Below are 20,582 nucleotides of genomic sequence, written 5' to 3' on the forward strand. Positions count from 1 at the left end.
CCCCTCCTCTCTCGTGTGCTCCCTATCTCAGTCCTTGCTGTGTTGCTGGGCTGGGCTGGTAGACGAGGAAAACTGACTGACACATCGATTATTCATAGATCACTCCTTCTCTCGCTGCTTGTTTTTACTATGGGTTTCTCTGCAATACCCTGTGTTTTTTGTTTTTTGGGGGTTTTTTTTACAAGGCCTGCTTCAAAGTCTTTGGAGAGGAGTATTTAGGGAGAAAGAAGTTTTTGGGAGTTTTGGTGTGACTAGTGAACAGATAAAGGAAAGAGAGGAGACTGGCATTTCATGCCTCCATGTGTCCTTGACCCATCTTCTTTTTGCTGTCATCCCTTGTGCGTTTCTAAGAAAAGAATCATTGTTGCATACTCATTTGTCTTTTCTGTGTCATGCCAGGTTCTGTACAAGTGTGGGTTCTCCCTATGTATTCCTACAATTTATTCCCCATGTCTCTTAGTCACCTCTCTCTGGGTCCTCCAAGGTTATTGTGCTAACGTCAAACCCTATTCTATTCAGCCAGGCTGTGTATGTATGTGTGCATGTGTTGTGTGAAAAGCTTGTCCTTTTTATTCAACTCTAATAATAGCCCTACTGTCATAAACATAGTCTGGAGATCCCTGCGGCCAGCTGTGTCCGGCCCAGCCGCCCAGGGCTCCGGTAGTGACGCTGATGAATGGCTACACTCACTCTCATACACATAAACACACACAAGTTTGGTGTAGCTCCAAGCACATTCCCAGAACTCTTGCCAAGCCAAAGGCCAAGACCTCCTGCTGTACCACCAAACTGCCCTTTTTTATGTGTGTGTATGTGTGTTTGTTCTTGTAGTTTGCTGAGTTGAGAGCAGATGCACTACTTTGGAAACTGAGCCCATGACTAAGAGTCTACTCCGGTGAAGTAAAGAGACACCACAAAGGAAAATTGTTTCAGAGGAAAAGATTTTTGTTTGTAGGTATACTTTGGCATTCTGCCATTTCATTGTGTATGGCCATATTTCAACACTGCCAAGGGGCGTTTTCTCTTTTGGCTGCTCAGAGGAGAAAATAAGGAGGGGAAAGAGAGGACCAGAGGACGAACAAAACCTTATGGCGTTGTATATGAATGTCACATGGCGCTGAAGCAGAGAAGCCATGACTGTAATGTAAGAAAGCCACCCCCTTTCCACTGTATTCCCTTTGTTCCCTCGTGATGACACACTGCCCTCCCACAAAGTCCACGTCGCATCTCGATGCACATGTACAGTTGTATTAGGACTGAAGGAATTGTCAGGAAATGGGAAAAACTCCAGTCTCTTTGTGAATGACTTCAGTGTAAGAATCATTTCTGTTAACCTCGTGACACTATTCACATTTTTTCTTTTCTCCTTTCAAAAAGTAGCATTCAGGCTGCTCAACAGCAGTTTACTCTAGTTTGCCCTACCAGACTGTGTTGAATTTTTATTTATAGCTGAAGAAAAGGCCCTGCACTAGCCGACTCGATAAGCAAATGAGAGAAAGAGGTAAACGAAGCCCACACCGAGTCCGGAATTCATTCCGATGGAGGGGAAGGCTGGAGGAGGCCATAATCGATTCTGCAAACTGACACCTACGGCTGATCCTTTACCCTCCACCTTTTTCCTCCATCCCCCCTCCCCTCCCCTCCCCTGCCTCAGGGGGAGGAATTCCTTAACCCACATTGCCATACCCCTCCTCTCGCCCCCTCTTCCCCCTTCTTTGCACAGCCCTACCTAGCTGTCTCTGGGGAGACGTGGGGCAAGATCTGCAAGCAGGAGGGGTATGTGAGGGGCTTTCTCTGCGTGTGTGAGGGGTGAAAAGGGTGTAATAGTAAGAGGAGAAGGGGGGGAGACAATCAATGAGCTGAGAGTTGGAAGCTAGAGCCATAATAAAGAAAAAAGAAATGGAAGGGAAAAAAACCCCAATTTTAGCCCGTCTCTCTCTCTCATCGCTTACAATTTCCATTCGCTTGCATTTTCTATTGAAAGCCAATAGCGTTGTCCTGGGCCCGAGATGGATGGCTGCACTAGAGCTAAGGTTTAATCAATAGGTCTTTTTAATTTGCCATCGATCCACGTTAAAAGCTACTGCGCCTCTCGGTGCTGTTGCTGTATGTGTGTGCTTACACGCACCCTTTAGCACGTGCTTGTGTGCAGCTGCGTCTTTGTGCGTGCATGACCGTACACATTGTGTATGTGGTTTTTTTTTTCTTCTTTGTGTGTGTGTGTGTGTGTGTGAATGCATGATGTAGTTGGATGTGTATTTGAGTGTCTTTGTGTAGGTTCTGGTGTGCAGCAGGGGCAGAGATGGCCGCTGTGCTTCGGTTTATTGACATTCTAGCCCATTATTTAATTCCCAGACAGATACTAATGGAGCTAGCTAATAGATTGCGGTTGCTTTCCCTTCCTTCCAAGCCTCGGAATATATGTATAAATGGAATTAGGCTTGACTTGGCCAGTGTTGGAGAGCATTCACAGTGCAATGCAAGGCCCGTCCCTCGAGACCAGACTTTCTCCTATAGGCACATCAACAGCTAGAAATGCACTTAGACGCACCCCCAGTCACCGAGACATATCGCGTCTAATTGTGTTTGCAGATATCATAGGCAACCATGAAAATGTGCCACCTCTTTTGTGCGTGTGTTTTTTTTTTTTTTTTCTTCTTTTTATCCTTTTGACCCTGCTGTTGGTTCTCAAGGAGATTCTGGTCTAAGAGGATCTCCCCACTCAGTGATAAGGAGATGAAGTGGCACTGAAATGGCACTAATGAAGCTCAGTCAGGGAGGTTACCAATCAAATTCAAATGTCAAATTGTGTGCATGGACTATGTGTGTTTTTTATTGTTTAAGTGTCAGGAAAATAATCTGAGGTTGTCCCAGCATCATTATTAAACCTGTAGGGTTTTATTCACAGCCTGCCACCTACACGCACACACACACATCGACATCTTGTAATTCTGTCTAAATGCAAATGATCAAACTAAGTCTCGGTGAGAAATGTCTGACAATTTCCCTGCTCTCTTTTGTTTTTTTCCCAGGCGACCGCATTCGTCAGACGGAAAACCGTGCGACGCGCTGTAAGGTGGAGCGCCTGCAGCTGTTGATGCAACAGAAGCGTCTGCGCAGGAAGGCCAGGCGGGATCAGCGCGCTCCGTATCAGTGGCTGCCCAACCGCAAGGCCGGGCGCAGCAACAGCAACAGCAGCATGTCCAGCGAGGGCTCCCTGGACCTGGACTTTGAGGATTCCGTTTGGAAGCCCGACGTGAAGGCCGACTTGAAGTCTGAGTTTGTCATGGCTTGAATCACGAGCGCCCCCGCCCCATCCCCATATCAGAATTCAGAGATGCGCGGAGCATTTCTTGGGATTTACTTGGAGATATATTATGGATGGAGTGTACTGACATGGAGGTATTATTTAACTGCAAAGAGGAAATCAAAGTTGTCCTTGTGACTGTTATCTGTCACATGAAAAAAAACCAGCCTCCCTGCAGACCTTAATCCCATTCTGTCCTTCACAGTTGACATTGTGAAAAGCAGCAACAATAGCAAAAGAACTTTGATGTGATGCTTGGATTTGGACAGGCAGCAACTGGACTTTATGGTGTACAAGACTTTTTCTTCTTTTTAAATGGTGTTGAGATACGAGATCACACCTGGACTTGAGCATAGCAGAATTTAGTGGGTGGGTGGTGGTTATTTTCTGATCTCTCTTTTTTTTTTTTTTTTTTGTTTTTTTCTCTACATTTTTTTTAAGTGCACTCTGGGCAGAAATGAAGAGATCCACACTGGACTTATGAACAAGACAGGAGCAACAGAGACTGTGGAATTTACCAATGGGCATTCTTATTATTCTCAAAACTAACCAATCGGAGTCCAGTTTTGTTTGCTGTTACAGGGTCGTTAAACTGTTTTTTTTTTTTTTTTTTTCCTTCTTCTTTTATTTTCCACTTTTAAGCATATTATATTTTATAAACAAAACAATATGTAGCATTGTTCACAAAGCATTCAGGTTTTCATATAACAGTTCAAAGTAGTTTATTTGCACATGATCTTGATTTAAAACAGCTGGTCAAAATGTGCAAGGAGGAGGAGGTGGGGCCTGAAATGGGAAAAAAAAAAGGAATTTGAAGTATTGATATCAACCTCTGTGACATAGGGTATCGATAGGAATGACTAATAAGATGAATTAATATTAAGAGAAAGTGCTTTAGAGGAATTTAAAATCTTTAAAATATATATTAAAAACTCTATTTTTGTTTCTCTTCCTATCTGCTGTTTTCTAAAAACAGCGGCCCTTTGTGGCTTCGGTCAACATTTTGACTGCCAGCAAAAAAATGTGCAGCCATTCAACCATTCGTCAGGTCACCTGTGAATTACTTTGTCTTGCCACAACAAAATGATACAGAGAGACGATTGTCATCCAGCCTGGCTGATGGCACGCAGACCTGAATGGAGCTGTTGAGGGGTTTGGAGTTTGTGTACATAAATGTAACAAATTGGCAAATGTTTATGAGGGTTTGTTTGACGTTATTTTTAAATCAACTTAGACTATTCCACCTTGTTTCGTCCAGTTGTCTTCTACCAAATGACTGGGTTTTGTTTTTCCCCCCTCAACATTGTGAAGATTTGCTGCAGTTTGAAGCACCGGTTACAAAAGCAAAAATTAGAAGTTCCCCCTTTTTTTTAGGCGCTTTTGATGTACCCGTTTACCACAAGCTCTCATGATGATGACTATTTTGTAATGGTGAAGAAGGAGAAGCAGTGGCATCATTTTTCTGGCATCAATATCTAGTACCTGCACCAGTACATCCATTGACATATCAGGTTAGGACTTTTTTTAATTTTTTTTTTTTTTTTTACAGTTTTGCTGCTACATATGAGGGATTTTAAAATGAGAAAAAAATAAAAGCAAGAGAGAAAAGGTGACTTTTTTGCATGCAGAAGTGTGAACTCACAATGATCTTTTTTTTTTTTATATTGATGAAAGGAAAAAAAAACAAAAAAACGAAACTGGTGCTTTGGTAATGAAGGTTAACAACATGCATGAATTTGTGAATAAAACAAAACAATGCTGCTTTTGTTGGTTCGGGTTTTTGTGACGTAAGTTTCAATGTTTAAAAACAACAGCGTCCTGCTAAAGTGTTACAACGCAAAAAAAACAACAACAAAACAACCAAACAAACAAAAAAAACAAATGAAGTTAAGCGTAGACGCCTGCGTTGTTGCCCACCACTGAACATTCCTGTTGTGTGACAATGAAGACGACGATGACGAGCAAAGAGCAAATGACTCTCTTTGTCACCCCCTGAACGCTGGTTTTACCCCCCCTCCCCTCCCCTCCCCTCCAGTGTTTCGAGAGGACCCTGACAGCCGATTAACTGTTTAGCCAACCCTCCTCCTCCCAGCCTGAAAGCCGACAGAGGCTCACGTGGACGTATCCCTGCAGGGAACCAACAGACCAGTGGATTTAAAGAACTGTCTGTCAAACCCACCCGAGAGAAGCATCTGGTCTGTCTCTTTTCTCTGTCTGTCTGATTGACCACCCTACCACGATTGCACTCCCAGAGATTGCAGTGAGAGATTACCTTTTGCGGTAAACCTCATATTTTTTTTCTTTTGTTTGTTTTTTTAAGTGGCCTTACCTTTCACTAAAAAAAAAAAAAAAAAATGAGACACTTGGGGACAATGGGGATGGGAATGTTTCTCTTTTATTTTTTATTTTTTTTTGTTCTTTTCCTGTTTGTTTTTGAAACTTCTGTGCATATCGATGTTGGACTTGTCATCACGGCGCCGTTTTTTGTCACTGAGGACACTGGGCATCTGTCGTTTAGTGCTTTTAGCTGGTGAAGTCTCTATTATGTCAAGGCTTCTGTGCCTTAAAAATTGCCCTTGCAGTGTCAGTGTCGGATTTTAACCTTGTTTCTGTCGGACGATGAACATGACTGTAGTATTCACAGCTTTAGGACAGTCAGGACTTTTTCGGGGTAAGGCTGGATTTGAGTGAATCAAAAAGTACGCGCTGATCCTCAAATATCGTCTTTGTCCCACTTCTTCATTGTGTTGCCATGCTTGTTGGTCTGTTTTTTAAACCTCATGTCCCCAGCAAGAAGCCGCAAAAAAAAGCTGCAAAACCTGTAACCGAGGAAGTTTAAGTCACAGTACTTAGATGGAAAGAAACAGAGTAAGAAAGGTCCTCTGAGGACTTCAGACTACATGCACTTCCTGTTTCTATGGATACGACAATATTAAAGGACAATTGAACCCCTGCCCCTCCCAAATTTTATTTATTTAATTTTTTTTTGTATATGTATGAACTATACTCTGTGTGTGCCTCACTTCTGTGTGAAACTCAAAAAGAAGAAACAAAAAACAAAAAAGATGACAAAAGCATTACAGAGAGGATAAATAACAGTATGTTGGTGAAATTCTGATCACGTCATTTAAGTTGCCTGTTCTTTCTTGTAGCCAACTATTGAAAATAACAGGTTTCAAGAATACAATTTACAATGTTCTAGCTCTAGACCGGTGTAGCACATGTGTGACTGTATTAATTTATGAAACCAAAATGGTAACTGTGAATTACGTATTTCTTTGTGCATTTTTTTTTGTTGTTGTTTTGTTTTTGTTTTGTTTTTTTGTTTTTTTTGTTTTTGGAGAGAAAAAAAATATAGACAGTGGGGGAGGAGGTTGTAGGGACACGGCCGCAGCTTACGCTCGTGTCCCAAAGCAAACTCTTTCTTTTCGTTTGTTCGTTTGTTTGGTTTGTTTGTTTTTTCGGTGGAATATAACGGAAACCAAAGCGCGTTTCCCAAAAAATTAAATTAAAAAAAAAAAAAAAAATCTTTAAAAAAAAAAAAAACGGGGAAAAAAATAAAAAATCAAAAAGGAAAAAATATATGAATATATTTTTTTTTCTTAAGCAATACATTTCAGTGTGACTTGTGATAGAACATTTTTCTTTTTTTAGGTAATAAATAAATAAAAAGCAAAATGAGTACATGAATTTGTCTCGGTGTGTGTTGATTATCAAAATGAAAAAAACACTATTTCCTAAAGTAATTTTATGTTTAAAATCTTATAACAACTAATCCACGTCATGATCAGGGTTGTTGTCACACAAAAATATGTGTACGCACATAGTACTACACTCCACAGGAAGTTTGAAAGGCTTTTTTTAGCGAGCCAAAAACTTTTTCACATATATGATGCAGCTTTTTTTCAAGATAAAACATTTTAAGGCTGTACGGCAACAGGAGGAAGAGTTCGCCCTCAAGACACATGTACTGAGAGCAAAATGTCCTTTGAGGCGGCACTTCTGGCACCTCAATTTTTGATCCAGGGAGGCTGAGACCAGAACTTGGAGCACTGGGTGAAAAACTTCAAAGTAAAGCAGCAGGAAAAAAAAAAAAACAGAAGAAAAAAATGTGTCTTAAAGCAGGGCTCAGACAGAGTGGCAGGAACATGACATTTATGCTGTGAGAAGCTGCACCTTTGCAGGATGGCAGCTCCTGCTCTGTGTTTTAAGTCGTAGTGAACCTAATAGTGTGTGTGTGTATGGGGAGGGGGGGACTTAAAGGGCTAGTGTGGTCATTTTTGCAGTGATGTTGTGTCAAATAGGTATAAACAGTCATCAGCCATGATATCATTTAGATGGAGTCTGGAGAAAAGGGCTAGGCTGGACTGTGGGGCACATTCTTTTTAGAAACAGTTGTTCAGATGTATAAAACAACTAGAGAAAAAAACCCTGCTACATTAGCTTATATGCCTGACACCATTTGTTTAGTTTGTTATACACATTTGCATCGTAACTCAGGCGCTGTTCGGTGGAGAAACTAAACAGAACAGGCAAAAGTGTAGAGGTTCATTACTGTGTTTGATCAAGGGCTGTTTTTTTTTACTTCTGACCTTTGCTTCATCCTCTGTGACTGGTGTCACAACTGATAAGGTACTAAATATCGATGACTACTTAGCAGAACATCACTTTCAAAATGATCAGACTATCCCTTTAACCTTATACTAAAGATATATTTGTAAGTCTTTTCTCGTTCCTGGTCTTTTTTAGGTTAACTACACTAAGTTTGTTAAAACACTATCTTTTCAGAGACGAATATCAGATATGGGTCATTAACTGAGGGATATTAGATAAAAAATGTTGAAAAAGTAAGCTTAGTGTTCACTCTGTTATTATCTTTATGCTTGTTAAAGGAATCTAAATTTGAAGAATGATTTAACTGTTAGTTTGATATTCAGACTGATTTGGGATGTAACGTTTAATTTTTTGTCAAAAATGAAAATTTCTGTTTTTGTTTTTATGCTTGAAGACACGAATCAAAATAACTACGCGTTACAATGCAAAAAAGAAAAAAATAAAACAATTTTATTGTTTAATCTGAACACTTATCTGTACAGGAATACAGGTTTGAGTGTCGGCTAAAATATTTTCAGACATGAAATCTATTACTCATCTATCTATACATGTAATTCTTCTAATAGAAAAAAAAAAATCCCCCACTCACCGACCATTACGAAAAAAAAGGAAATAAATAAATCGTGTGTTACCCTGCATACGTGTTGACGGTTAACAAACCCAATTAATAAACCAAATTCAACGAGTTATTCACAGCGTCAGCGTGGCGAGCTGAAACTTCAACATGCATGCATTTATCCCTCCAGCCAAGCATGTTGCAGCAGTGCACAATATGACATTATACTGACGCATTTCAGGAGCCCAAATGCATAGCTATGGCATGGTGCATGTGACGGATTGAGTACTTCAGAAACTGCTTATCTCTGGGGGAATTTCACCACAACGAGTAGTCAGAGTAGTTTACTCGAACAGTAAGGAAAAATATACTGAGCTGAAACACTTTGTTGATGAGAAAAGTCAGCAGAAAGTGTCCAAAAAATTAAAAGTGAACAAAATGTCTAACCTTAAGAGGTTGATGTGTTACACAAAGCAGAGGACTATGGATATGATATAGGAGTGGTGTCAGATGTAGACGGATCTGTGAGGATGCAGTAATCTTGTGATCTTTGTCCCGCAGAAGACTGGAGATAGCGCCCAAGTCGTGGAAAGCTCAGAGGCTGTGGCCGCGACAAATCTATGCTCCTTGTGTAAAAATTTGTGCACATTACAAGCCTGGTGACTGAGAAAGGATGAGGGGATGGTTTTCTTTGCCCAATCAATGATTATATTTATGCCACGGCCTGTCTGAGTATTGTATCGGACTACTTTAGGCTCGCCTGGAGACCATTTTCAGATAGATTTGTCTCTCTCATGACACTACTGAATCTGACTGCAAAGTAATTACAGGCAATATGTAACCTTTTGCAAAACCTGTGGCTCATTTATCCGTTTTGTTTCTAGTCTTTGAGCATATTGGCAATTCTTGTTCCTATGAAGAGAAGAAGAGAAGTTAGTCAGGAATGTGTTTTGGGTTTTTTTTTGCTTGTTTTTTTGCAATTGATATGTGAAGTCTAAAACAAAAACAGTGCTGAAAATAGAAAGAACCAAAGTTTAATTATGGCAGCGTGTTGCTTTGAAGAGTGCTTCACCCCCCCCCTCCACGTACGTCAGTTCGGTGAGACTCGAACACAGCAAACCACATTCGAGAATGTTGACACACATTTACAGTTACAATTACAGGTGCAGCTAACAGACTCCTCATGATGACTCTCTTCTTTCTGACTTTTCGGTGTTTACTGTTTTACACTTTTACTGGCTCCAACTTGAGAAAAAAGTAGCAACAGCGGGCTGCTGAATTCTCACGGCTTCCAGTCATACTGCAACTACTAAGAGCCTCTTCTGAGAAGTCGCAGCCTATTTCTGACTGCCTCTGACAGTCAGCTCTCAGCCTCCGCAGCTTTCTGCAAGGTTTGCTGTCTGTGGATGTTAACTGCCTTTAGAGACAGAGAAGAGCTCAGCTGCCACCGCAAACTGAAACCCTGCGGCTTCGGGATCGCAAGGAGTTCCACAGCAGTGGGGTTTCACACGTTGTTCTATGATCTAAGATAAGACATCTTCAGCTGTATCCTGCCCTCACTTAAAGCACAGAGACAGACACGCACATAAACACAAACATAACGGAAAATATTCCAGGGCGTCACGATGCAGGAAAGCTGGTATCGCATACCCTGAAGTTTCGTGCTATTTATAAATGAAGGTGCATGTGCATGCATGGACTGAGTGCATATGCCAACAGTGTATTTAAAGTTGGCATGATGCTGTTCATTGTTATGTTAGCCTTTGTGCATGCAAAGGTTTTGCAAGCGTACATACTTCAAAGTCCAAACCAATGAAAATCATTTAGTTTAACAGAAAACTCTGCTTCAGATTTTTATTTTGTAGTTTAATCTTTCCTTCTATTGCACATCCAAATCAAGATGACTAACATATATATATATATATATATATATATATATATATATATATATATATATATATATATATATATATATATATATATATATTTAGTCCTTCATGGGGCTAGCATTACTTTCACTTGAACAGAGAATGCTGGTCCTTTTGGGAGGGGCGAGTATGAATAAACTGCTGCTAAAACTGAATGCAAAAAACAGAAGGTGACAGGAAAACATGTAACTATGATTTATCAGGCCATCAGAACAAAACCATGTAAACTTAGTTTTCTGTGAAATTACGGTGTGAATGCTGAATGACTCCTGAAGAAGCTGAAACTGAGTTCTTAAAGCTACTAGAAGCAAAACACTAGCTCAAAGCTGAAAGAAGCAAAGCGCTAGCTAAATGCTAAAAGTAGCAAAAGGCAAGCTAAAGAATAAAAATAGAACATAGGGAGCTAAAGAATAAAAGCAGGTGCTCGGATTGTGCAGCTGCAAAGCCAGCCCAGGTCATTAGTCTTCCTCCACCATGCTTAAAAGTTTGATCGAAGGGTTTGCAGTCATGCGTTTTGTCTGGTTTGCCCAAATTGTGGCACTATGCATTATGAAGAATAGAACACTGTTTTAGAAGTTTTTTTGATTTGTTCAGATGCAAATTTTAAAAAAGCAGTGGTGTGCCATGACATGTTTGTTCTTTAGATTAAAACAGACTTTTTCCTGGTAACCATTCCTAACAAACCTCTTTTTTTTCCCAATTTGCACTTTTTTGGACTTCAGCTGCCAACAGAGATCAACTTGATGTGATGTCCACTCCTTGGAAAACTGCAGACTGTTGGTAATATTTTCTGCTTGTGTCACTGCTATTTGCAAAAAGGTTAAATGGTGTCACATGCCAATATCGAGCTTGTCTGTAGTTATCCAACTTCCAGCAACACACACTTTAGACTCATAATGTCTCCCATCAATCTGCTTGAAACATACCACGTGTCATTAAGACTTTGTTTTTACTCTTGTAGAATTCACCAATTTCTTAATAGAATTTCAGTCATAACTTTCCTTGGATACTTTCCCCCTATTTCTACATTGTGTCAAGCATTTTACTCTCCTGTTTAAGTGCACGCTTTCATCATTTTTACATAAGGAAAAACAAACAACCTCTTAGCTCTGATGAAAGCCCCATCTGCACGCCAGAGTAATGGAGCAAACCCACTGAAGATGCATTTTCTTCCGGTCAGAGCGTCCACATCAGAGCTTGTCCTCACATCTCCTCCTCTGTAAGACCTCGGGGCTGTTAGCACGGCCAGCGGGGACCTTGTTGTCTTTTGTCTATTTTTGTTTGTTCCCAGCACGGCTACGAGAGAAGAATGATTTTCTGTTTGAAACGTTACCTGATGGGTATTTATGCAGCTGTGAGGCTGTGAAGGGAACCTTTGATATCTCTCTCGGACATGCACACAAACCCCTCCGCGAAACCTTCAACACGCCCTCTGAGCCTCCGCAGGACAACACACATACGAGCACGATCCACACTCAGAGGTGTACAGCTGTCTATCCTCATCAGCACAGAGCTGACCTCAGATTCAAACTTTGCGACCCCGGAGGGAGGAATAGCGCAGAGGTCATGGTTAAAATAAACCCCGGAGACTGGATAAACAGGATGTGTACACCCACCCAGGAAAAGGGCACTGACTAATCAAACAACACTGTTTTTGGGAGGGAAAAGGAGCGTAAATCATTTCTGCGGAGGTGCACAGCATTAGGACAAACATAACTGTTCTGTAACATAAAAGATCAAGCTGCTTAGCAACAAAACCACTTCCCGGTGTGCAGAGAGGATTTTCTCTCATCAAATGCACTGTAATTTATTTTAAGACTATGAGCATACTTGTGAGAATTAGTGGAATTGACTTACTTGCAGCCAATTGATGCACTGAAAAGGAACAGTGCAAACAGTTCTGTCAGATGCCTATTAGTCATATGGCTTCTAATACTGTCCTCACTCTTGTTTAGCGTGTCAGTATATTTTTATTATCATTACATAGGTCCAGTCATGATTGCCAATAACAGGACTTCATCATTCTCAGCTCTGCTCTGAACTGATTGGTCAGCTGTGGCGCTAACTGCTGGGAGACAGCCATCAATTTGCAGCACATCAGACAAATATGAATCAGTGAATGAATCAGAGATATGTGGGCAACGTTTCTGCAGCTGGAAACAGAAGAAACAGTTCTGACCTTTCTATGTGTGTATAGAAAGCTAATACATCGTGTACTTTTAGCTTCACAGTGCTAAATTTATTCTCTTCAGTTCGGTTGCTAACAACAATGAGCTCATGGACGAAAGCCAGTCAGGTTCGATTATGTCGAATGATCTTCAGCCTCTGAATATTCAGCTGCTGACTGTTACTTTCTGTTTTCAGCAGAAATTGTTTTTTTTGTTTTTTAAAAAAAAGCTGTGTTGGGCATTAGAGCAGAAGTTTTTTTTTTCTTTTCACCTTGAAGTCTGCAGTTACAGGATCAGTACTTGGGTGGTTTCTGGCAGCTGTCATATGTCAAACGCTCTTATAGTAGGTGTCCTCCACCTCGCTTTCCTCTGAGAAGATCAGGTACATTTTCAGCAGTTGCTCTGGTGACCTTTAGCAGCTGTGGGGGTGAAGTTGGCTGAGCACCTATAGTTTTCTTGCTCTTTTTTTTTTTTTTTTTTGCATTGGTATAATTTTCTATTGCATAAACACACACAATTCTGAATAACTGAGCTGCCTTATTACCAACCTGCGTAGTAGAAACTGACCTAAATCCTAAGAGACAATAGCACATTTTCTTACCTTTTACACCTTTTGTTCAGCACATGACAGCAGATAATTGCACACTGTTTCCACTTGCAGTAAAACCTCTGACAGTATGATATTAACCCTACCTCTGTGATTATACTGTGCTGACTGGCATGGTGGAAAACGTAACCCAGGGCTGAGGAAGTGTAACAGCTCTGCTCAAAATGCCGCATTTCTGATCAGTTTTGTTGCCTAAATAGGTCTGGGCTCAGACTGAATTATTGTGATCATTTGTTGGTAGTGTTAGCAAAATATCTCATGAACCAATGGATGGATTTTATTGACACTCTCAGAACAATTAATCAGAACTCCACAACTGATTAAATTTTGGAGTCAACCCAATTCAAGATGGCTGCCACAGCTAATTAACATTATTCAACACAGAAAAGGCTATAGCTCAGTCAGTTTTACAGATATTGAGGTAAAATTAGATGTGGTGGCAATAGCGCTGTCCCTTCTCAGTATAAAATAATTTTATTTTAAAAGCATTAAACGTTGTGGGTGACATACATATTTTCAAGGTAATTATGGAAGGTGCACTGTTACTGTTCAACGCTGACCACCCATCTTGCACAAACAAGAGATCTCCTCACCCTTAATACACAATCAGAAAGGGCGGGCCACAAGTTTGGGTGTCCTCCTACAAGAATTTGTTGCTGTTGGAGCATGCAGGCCATTTTTTTGTTTCTTTCTCTTTGCCATCCACATTCACCTCTTCGATATCGCTCGCCCCACTTACTCAGCCACCCTTCCCATCAATCCACCCTTGGCCCCCATTAGCGAATGCGGTGCTGTGAGTTATGGAATGGCTTTACAGTGTGCCGAAACAGCTGAGGTCATGAATACAGACAGAGTGCACGGAGTCTTGTGCACTGAATGTCAATGAGATGGTCCTTCTGCGGCTGGAAGCCAAACAAGAGAGAGATGAGCCTGATCTGGCCTTCCACTTCTTATGAGACACCAGGAAAAGGCAGAGATCCTGCTAATCAGCCACGGGTGCATCTGTATGTGGGAGAGAAAGCAGCGTTAGCAATCTACTAAAAGGGCAGAGATCCCTCTCAGGGAGTGAAGGTCCTGATTTTTCTTAAACATAAACCATTTCTGACAACTACCCCTCCTTATGTGTCTTTTTCTCTTCTATTTTTTTTTTTTTTTTGCCTTGCAGAGCACGTAATGAGGAAACACCGGTTGTATGCGTGGGTTCAACATAGTTTCCACTGAAAAAAGGTGAATATAAAACCTCATCAAGCAAGAAACATGCAGCTGGAAAAAAATGGTGAATGGGAAAGGCTCCAAATATGGTTACTTGCACAACATTGCCTTGCTAGATCCAGAAAAATAGTGATCTCTATCAAAATGCTTAGCACAGGTTACAAAAACCTTTGCATAATTAAGATTAAATCAAATACCTAACTCCACCTTTGCCTAAACTGCTTCATGCTTCTAGTATTTGTCCCTTACAATTTAACATTAAGTGTTGCACACATTCACATTCCATTTAACTGTAGATGGAGACAATTATGTGCAAATGGGAGCAGTTTTAAATGGCTGATAAGGAGCATGCACAGGGCTATAAGTGTGTGTTGGCATGGGCTTGAGCATGCACATGTGTTTTGTGTGTGTCTGTGTGTGTATGTAGATATCGTTAATGGTGTTTATTTTACTTTGGGGGAAGCCCTGCACCCATTGTTCATAAAACCCCATATATGGTAATGTAAACACTGCGCTCCGTAACTCCTCTGGAGCGTGCACACAAAACTGAATGAACACAGGAAAACTCACTCTGGCAGGAAGTGGCTGCTGCTGCCATGGCAACAAACTGAAACCCGAGGCAGACGAGGGAGACTCGCATTTCTCGTTGTCTTGACGTCATTTCTAGTACACTACGACTGAAAGGCAGCAGCCGCACAGGGCAGATGCAGAGCAGAGTGGCTCAGGGAACTTTTGAGTGCTTTAAGAAAAAGAAAAAAAAACATGAAAGGCACGCATAAATGTTTTGCACCATTTTGAACCACTTCGAGAGAACCGTGCTGGAAAATCCCCATATGTTCACTGTTCAGAAACAACAATTTAAAAGAAGCACTGATTGTATGATAACTATGAGAAAAAGCACTTTATGAAAAGTGTGATCGATGAATGTACAAGTGCCAAATTAACAGCATGGTCGCAGCACGGTTTTATAACACATTTACAAATTTGTGGTGTGTGAATTAAGTGCAGTCTTTTTTTTTATTTTGCTTGCACAACCTCAAGTTGTACATCATTTCTTTCAATCCTTGCCAAGCTTATTGCTGACAGAACTTTACATGTACTGATCACCAAACAGTGTTCCCCTTTTTAAAACACAAGCTGGCAGGCATGAGATTTTCTCAAAATGATGGAGAAAATGCAGAAGCTGTTAATTATTTTTTACAGAACTATATTGTGTCACAAATTACCTAATTATACAAACTGAAGACATGTTGAAGATGGAAACTGAAGAAGACAGAGGACATACAGGGGTTATAAAATGGATTAGGGAGCCAATTTAAGTACAAAACGACCATGCCATAACTCAGTCAATTTTACAGATCATAACCTAAAATTTGGTGTGGTAGTAGCTGAGTAGTAGTTTCAACCTCTACTGCCATTGCTAATCACATGTAAACCTAAAAGATAAAAAAGCAAAGAACTAAGTCGACCTTTGATTAGCTTTATTGTCCATTTTCATGTTATTAAACTCTATACAAATGTATCCATGTCTGTCTTCAGAAGTGTGCTGTAGCCTTTATCCTCTATAATTAGCTGTTGCTGCTTAATACTTCTGCAAAAGTTTAAAGAAAAGGTGGGGATTTGATTTCACTTGACCCTCAAGGTTAAATCCCTAGAGGACAAACCTCTTTTGGACAAGGGAAGAGCCTACAATGGTGTGTCTGTGCATGTTGTTGGGGGTAGCTATAGACAATGGAACACGTGCATCAAGATAGGGAGGCTTAAGAGGAGGCGTGTGTAAATGCAAATAGGGGTAGAAGCCAAAACCCACCACCACCCATGTTGATTTGATGTGGTTCATATGATGGGAGACCGGACTCCAGTTTCAAACTCCCACACCCACACAAAAACACACCTAGTGACTAACACCTGCCTTTTAGACCAATAATGATCTGACCCCCTTTTCCCCCACCGCCTTTTAACTACAGTCCTCTGAAAGGCGAGAGACAGGTGCTGGAGTCTTGTGGGTTTTCGGCTCTATAGAAATAGTTAGTCCAGTACACACCCCACAAAAACATGCAGGCACACACATGTAAGGGGGATACCAGATTTTTATTCAATGCCTTTCTGTGGCTAAGATTCAGTATGGTGAAGCTATTCATATATCTGTCATCTGCTGTTTGAAGCTCACAGCTGAGTTTCGAAACAATAGTATTGTTTAAATTATTTTAGGTCACCAATAGTCGAAAGTCAGTTTTTTTGTGTTGTTTTAGCGTTTATCGATAAATGTAAAATACAGGACAGTCCCTCTCAGACACAATCCATTTGTGCAATCTTTTGTTACGATCTCATCTATTACTGATCATTTTTGATAAAGAAAGGTTCATTTTATCTTAGCTGCAATTAGTGATTAATGATGTTGTTTTCCAGGGTCGTCGAGTAACGACAGGCACACAAGTAACACATCACCAGCCTTCCAGTAGATACCACTGAGTGTGATCCAATTGTCCATGGTGGGATCAGTAGATGATCCAGGACCCTCCTGCTACGCTGCCCTCCCTCCCTCTTTTTTCCAGAACAGTAGGAGGACCTCTGGTGCAACAGGGGGACCATGATCAATAGGGATTTTGTGTGTTTGTCTGTGAACGTATGTGTGTCTTTGGTGGTCGGTTTCTGTTCCCCCGTCTGCATTTGTATTTCCATCTGCGTGTTCATTTAAGTGATGCAGAGAGGTGGGGGTGGTGTCTTTTAGTTTAGTGCTATAGTTTTGACTGATAGGGTGGTGGGCCCCGGCGTGCGGGGGCCCAGGGGACAGGCTCTGTATTGGCAGACATTGCAGAGAGGCTTTCTGTTCCCCATCGATCCCAACATGTCAATTAGACAGACTGAAATAAATGTGCCCTGAACCTCAGTAAGCCGGCCGTATGTTGAGCCTCCCATGTAAACGACACCCACATATCAACCCCGTGTCACTGGAGCCGGGGGCATACCAAAAGGCCCGATGGGTTAGAATTGACTGAGAGCTTTTCCGTTGCACAGATTGTTTTTCACTTTGACCCCGGCTTTTTATTGTGAAAAGTCAGACAATGTGTGTGACGCTGCAGACATCATGGAGGTGAATTATCTTTTACGGTTCTCACTTTGCCTTTGGTTTCTCTCTGAACACATCCGTCATACAAAACTGAAAGTAGAGCAGGCAGGTTTCATTGGAATTTAACCAACTATCATTTATGTTTAAAGCTAACCAAGTATTTGTTGCCAAAGCGTAAACATCAGTTATCAAGATTTGAATGAGATTAAAAGATAAACCCTAATGACTTTTTGGTGGCCAGTGGCTCCCCTATGCTACAATTATTTTTTTATCAGTCTTCCAGAAAACTAGAAAATCAAATCCTTGTAGGTTGACCAAAAAATGCAAATTACCCTTTACTAACTTGATGAATGACAATAGGCATTGCACTTTTGTGTAATAATAAAATGCATGTAAGAGGAAGGTAATATGTATTTTGTATCTGTATGGTCAATACGTGTTCTATCCAAGTCTTAAATATACTGCATGCTCACAATAATGCATGCTGTTGTAAGATATTTGATACATTGAATAAAGTTGCAAGATTATTTTATCTAGTTCAAGTTGTAACATTAGTAGTTTTAAAGACAAAAGGGCTACTGCTTTATGGCACTGTCAGAGTTACAAAATTGCTGCAGCTGAAAAAAGAAGCTAATTAGTGTAGCTTAGCAGAAATGCCTTATAGGAGGACAAACAAACTCTATTTCAAAGATTGCTTTAAAATAGAACTTTAAATCTTATGCGCTAGGAGATCAACAATTTAGCACAAGCTAACTGTATTAGCATGTATACACGATGTGCCAAAACAAGTTAGCTTAGCACAAGCACTGTCTTAACAAAACATAGTTAATTTTCTTTACACTACACACAATAATGTGATCTAATTTCACTCTCTCCAGATAGCAAGTATGTTTTATTTCCCGGAATCTTTTGCTTTAAACTTAGTTTAAAACATCATTTTTATTATTTTGTGCAAACAAAAGCTATGTGCATGAAAGCACAGATTCAGAGGCAATTGAAGAACACAGATCAGAGCTGAAAATTGACTGTGTCCAAACAAGCCTACTATTATAGAGATAGATTGGGGGTGAAGCCTTTTGAAGATAATGCTCAGAGAAGTGAGCAACCCCCTGACTAGAAGTAATAAACCAATACCACCTCAGTCTTTTCTCCCTCACTACATCACCTCTCCTTCTCCATATTCACCGTTCTCCATCACCCCAACTCTTCACGCCTCCTTCCACTGAACAGACACCCTTGAGAGAGGACGCCCCACCCTCCTTCCACCCCTTCCTGTCTGCCTTTCTGTACCGATCAGTAGGATTTACCGTGCTCCCGTCTACAGGTCTCAGCCGGTCACACACGCCCCCTGGGTCGATCCAGGTCAAATTCAATTTGTAAGATATTATGTATTGATCCCGGTGCTCTGTCCTGTCCTCCTCCCAACCCTCTGTGAAGCTTTGGCAGTGAAGCGTATTGACCCAGATGCATGATTCTTTGGATCATCATCATCATCACAGAAGTGTGGCTGTCTGAGCCTGTATTTGGGTTGGTGGTCTTTTGCTTTGCGCTGCTGCCCAAGATTAACCACACAACACCTAGTGCAGAACCTGTTGGAACAGGTCTGTCATAGCCCCAGTGATGTTTTGCAACAAAAAAGTCTGTATTTCTCTATTTTACAAAAGCAAATTTTGCATTTGCTCTTTTTTGCTGATTTATTTGCCATACTTTATGAGGACACAAGATAACCGACCTCACTGATCTTCCACTATTTTATTCTGGCATTTAGCTTAGCCAACAGGTTCTAAATCTTTCAAATCAATAGCTGCTCCCAAGTCTTTCCATCAAATCCACAAGTAAATAATTCAAACGAGATAGTAAAACCCTTCGGAATATAAACTGGGGTGGTGGGGTGATTGTGATTTGGATGTTAGATTTATGAGCGTAACATATAGTGACTGGACAAGTGAGGGACAGGCAGGTGCTAACCATAAATTTGCAGGTTAAATCAATGACCACTCTGACTGAATAAACTGGGTGCTGCAAACCGTTTATGACATACCTATTACATTTGCATCAAATATTCAGGAGGCTCGATCACTTTCCCATTAGGTAGATCATGGAATTACACTGTTGTCAAAACAGTGCAACGGCCACATATTCAATTCAGTGCTTCAACATACAAACGTCAGCGTGGAAAAAAGAGAGCAAAAGCAGAAACCCAGACTCAAATATACAGTATTACGGTGCACCACAACCAACTGACACATAAACAGATGAGCAGAGGTCTTGCATGGCTGCCACAGATAAGAAAAATAAGGTCACTCGCTAACAGGGGAAAAAGCGCTACGCCAAGGTGAGCAATGGCTATGACATTTCACAAACTAGGCTAATTCCCCAGAAAATTTAGAAAGGGCACGTTGCACGTTATTGCATCATGATGGTGATCATATTCAAAGCATATCACTCTGTTTTCCGCTGCAGCTCATTTATTCCCAGGCCCCGTAATGTTCTTTGTCAAAGCGGCACCAGTCGTCCTGAGAAACACACAACTAAATTACAACGCTTCATGCTGTGCATTCTAAAACAAAGCTTGAAAAGTGCATATCTGCTGAAATTACTGCCTGGAACAAAGCAACAATCTTTATAGAGCAAATGGGATTTCACTTTGTATCTCCTCTAGACCTTGCGCTGAAAGCCTTGATCCCGAATACCGAGGATATGAGGAAGACGTGTGCATGGATATGCGCACTTACGAGAGCAGCGATGCACGTGTGTGTGAGAGTAAAAGACAGAAGGTCTAGCCACAAGAGTCCCTGCTGGGTTAGTGAAGTGCAGCACTGTGGAGTTTCTTCGTCATAGCATGGGATTCCCTTTTGTTTACCCCTCCACTTCCTGCCCCAGCAAAGAAGCATGAAACACTCCGCGACTCTCCTGGGTGGAAACAAGAGCCCGCTCTGCTCTGTGACTCACCACGACCTTCAGCCAAACCCTCTTCACATAACTGTTTAGAAACACCCAGATGGAAACTTGATGCACTACGGACAAAAATATGTAGGCTGACAGTGTATTTATTTAGCAATTTGAATGTTTCAGTTTGTATTGTATTTGTGTCTTACTACAGGAGAAATTTATTTCAGC

General features: G+C 40.9%; 1 protein-coding gene and 1 long non-coding RNA gene across 3 annotated transcripts in view; one reads left to right on the forward strand and one right to left on the reverse strand.

Moving 5' to 3' along the window:
- midn (midnolin) overlaps positions 1-6,997 on the forward strand; it is a 27,188-nt gene extending 20,191 nt beyond the window's left edge. For both annotated transcript variants that reach the window (XM_017407338.3, XM_017407337.3), the window contains exon 8: positions 3,033-6,997. In XM_017407338.3, coding sequence (XP_017262827.1) covers positions 3,033-3,295 — 263 coding nt within the window. In that variant the 3' untranslated portion in view covers positions 3,296-6,997. The remainder of the gene's footprint in view (positions 1-3,032) is intronic.
- Positions 6,998-13,454: 6,457 nt separating this feature from the next.
- On the reverse strand, positions 13,455-20,422 carry LOC119616766. Its single transcript, XR_005232785.1, has 3 exons — positions 20,198-20,422; positions 14,963-15,131; positions 13,455-14,182 (listed from the first exon to the last, which is right to left on the reverse strand). It is a non-coding gene; the product is annotated as an uncharacterized LOC119616766 (long non-coding RNA).
- Between the last annotated feature and the right edge of the window lie 160 nt (positions 20,423-20,582).

Source organism: Kryptolebias marmoratus, linkage group LG24 (assembly GCF_001649575.2).
Source record: "Kryptolebias marmoratus isolate JLee-2015 linkage group LG24, ASM164957v2, whole genome shotgun sequence".
Taxonomy (NCBI): domain Eukaryota; kingdom Metazoa; phylum Chordata; class Actinopteri; order Cyprinodontiformes; family Rivulidae; genus Kryptolebias; species Kryptolebias marmoratus.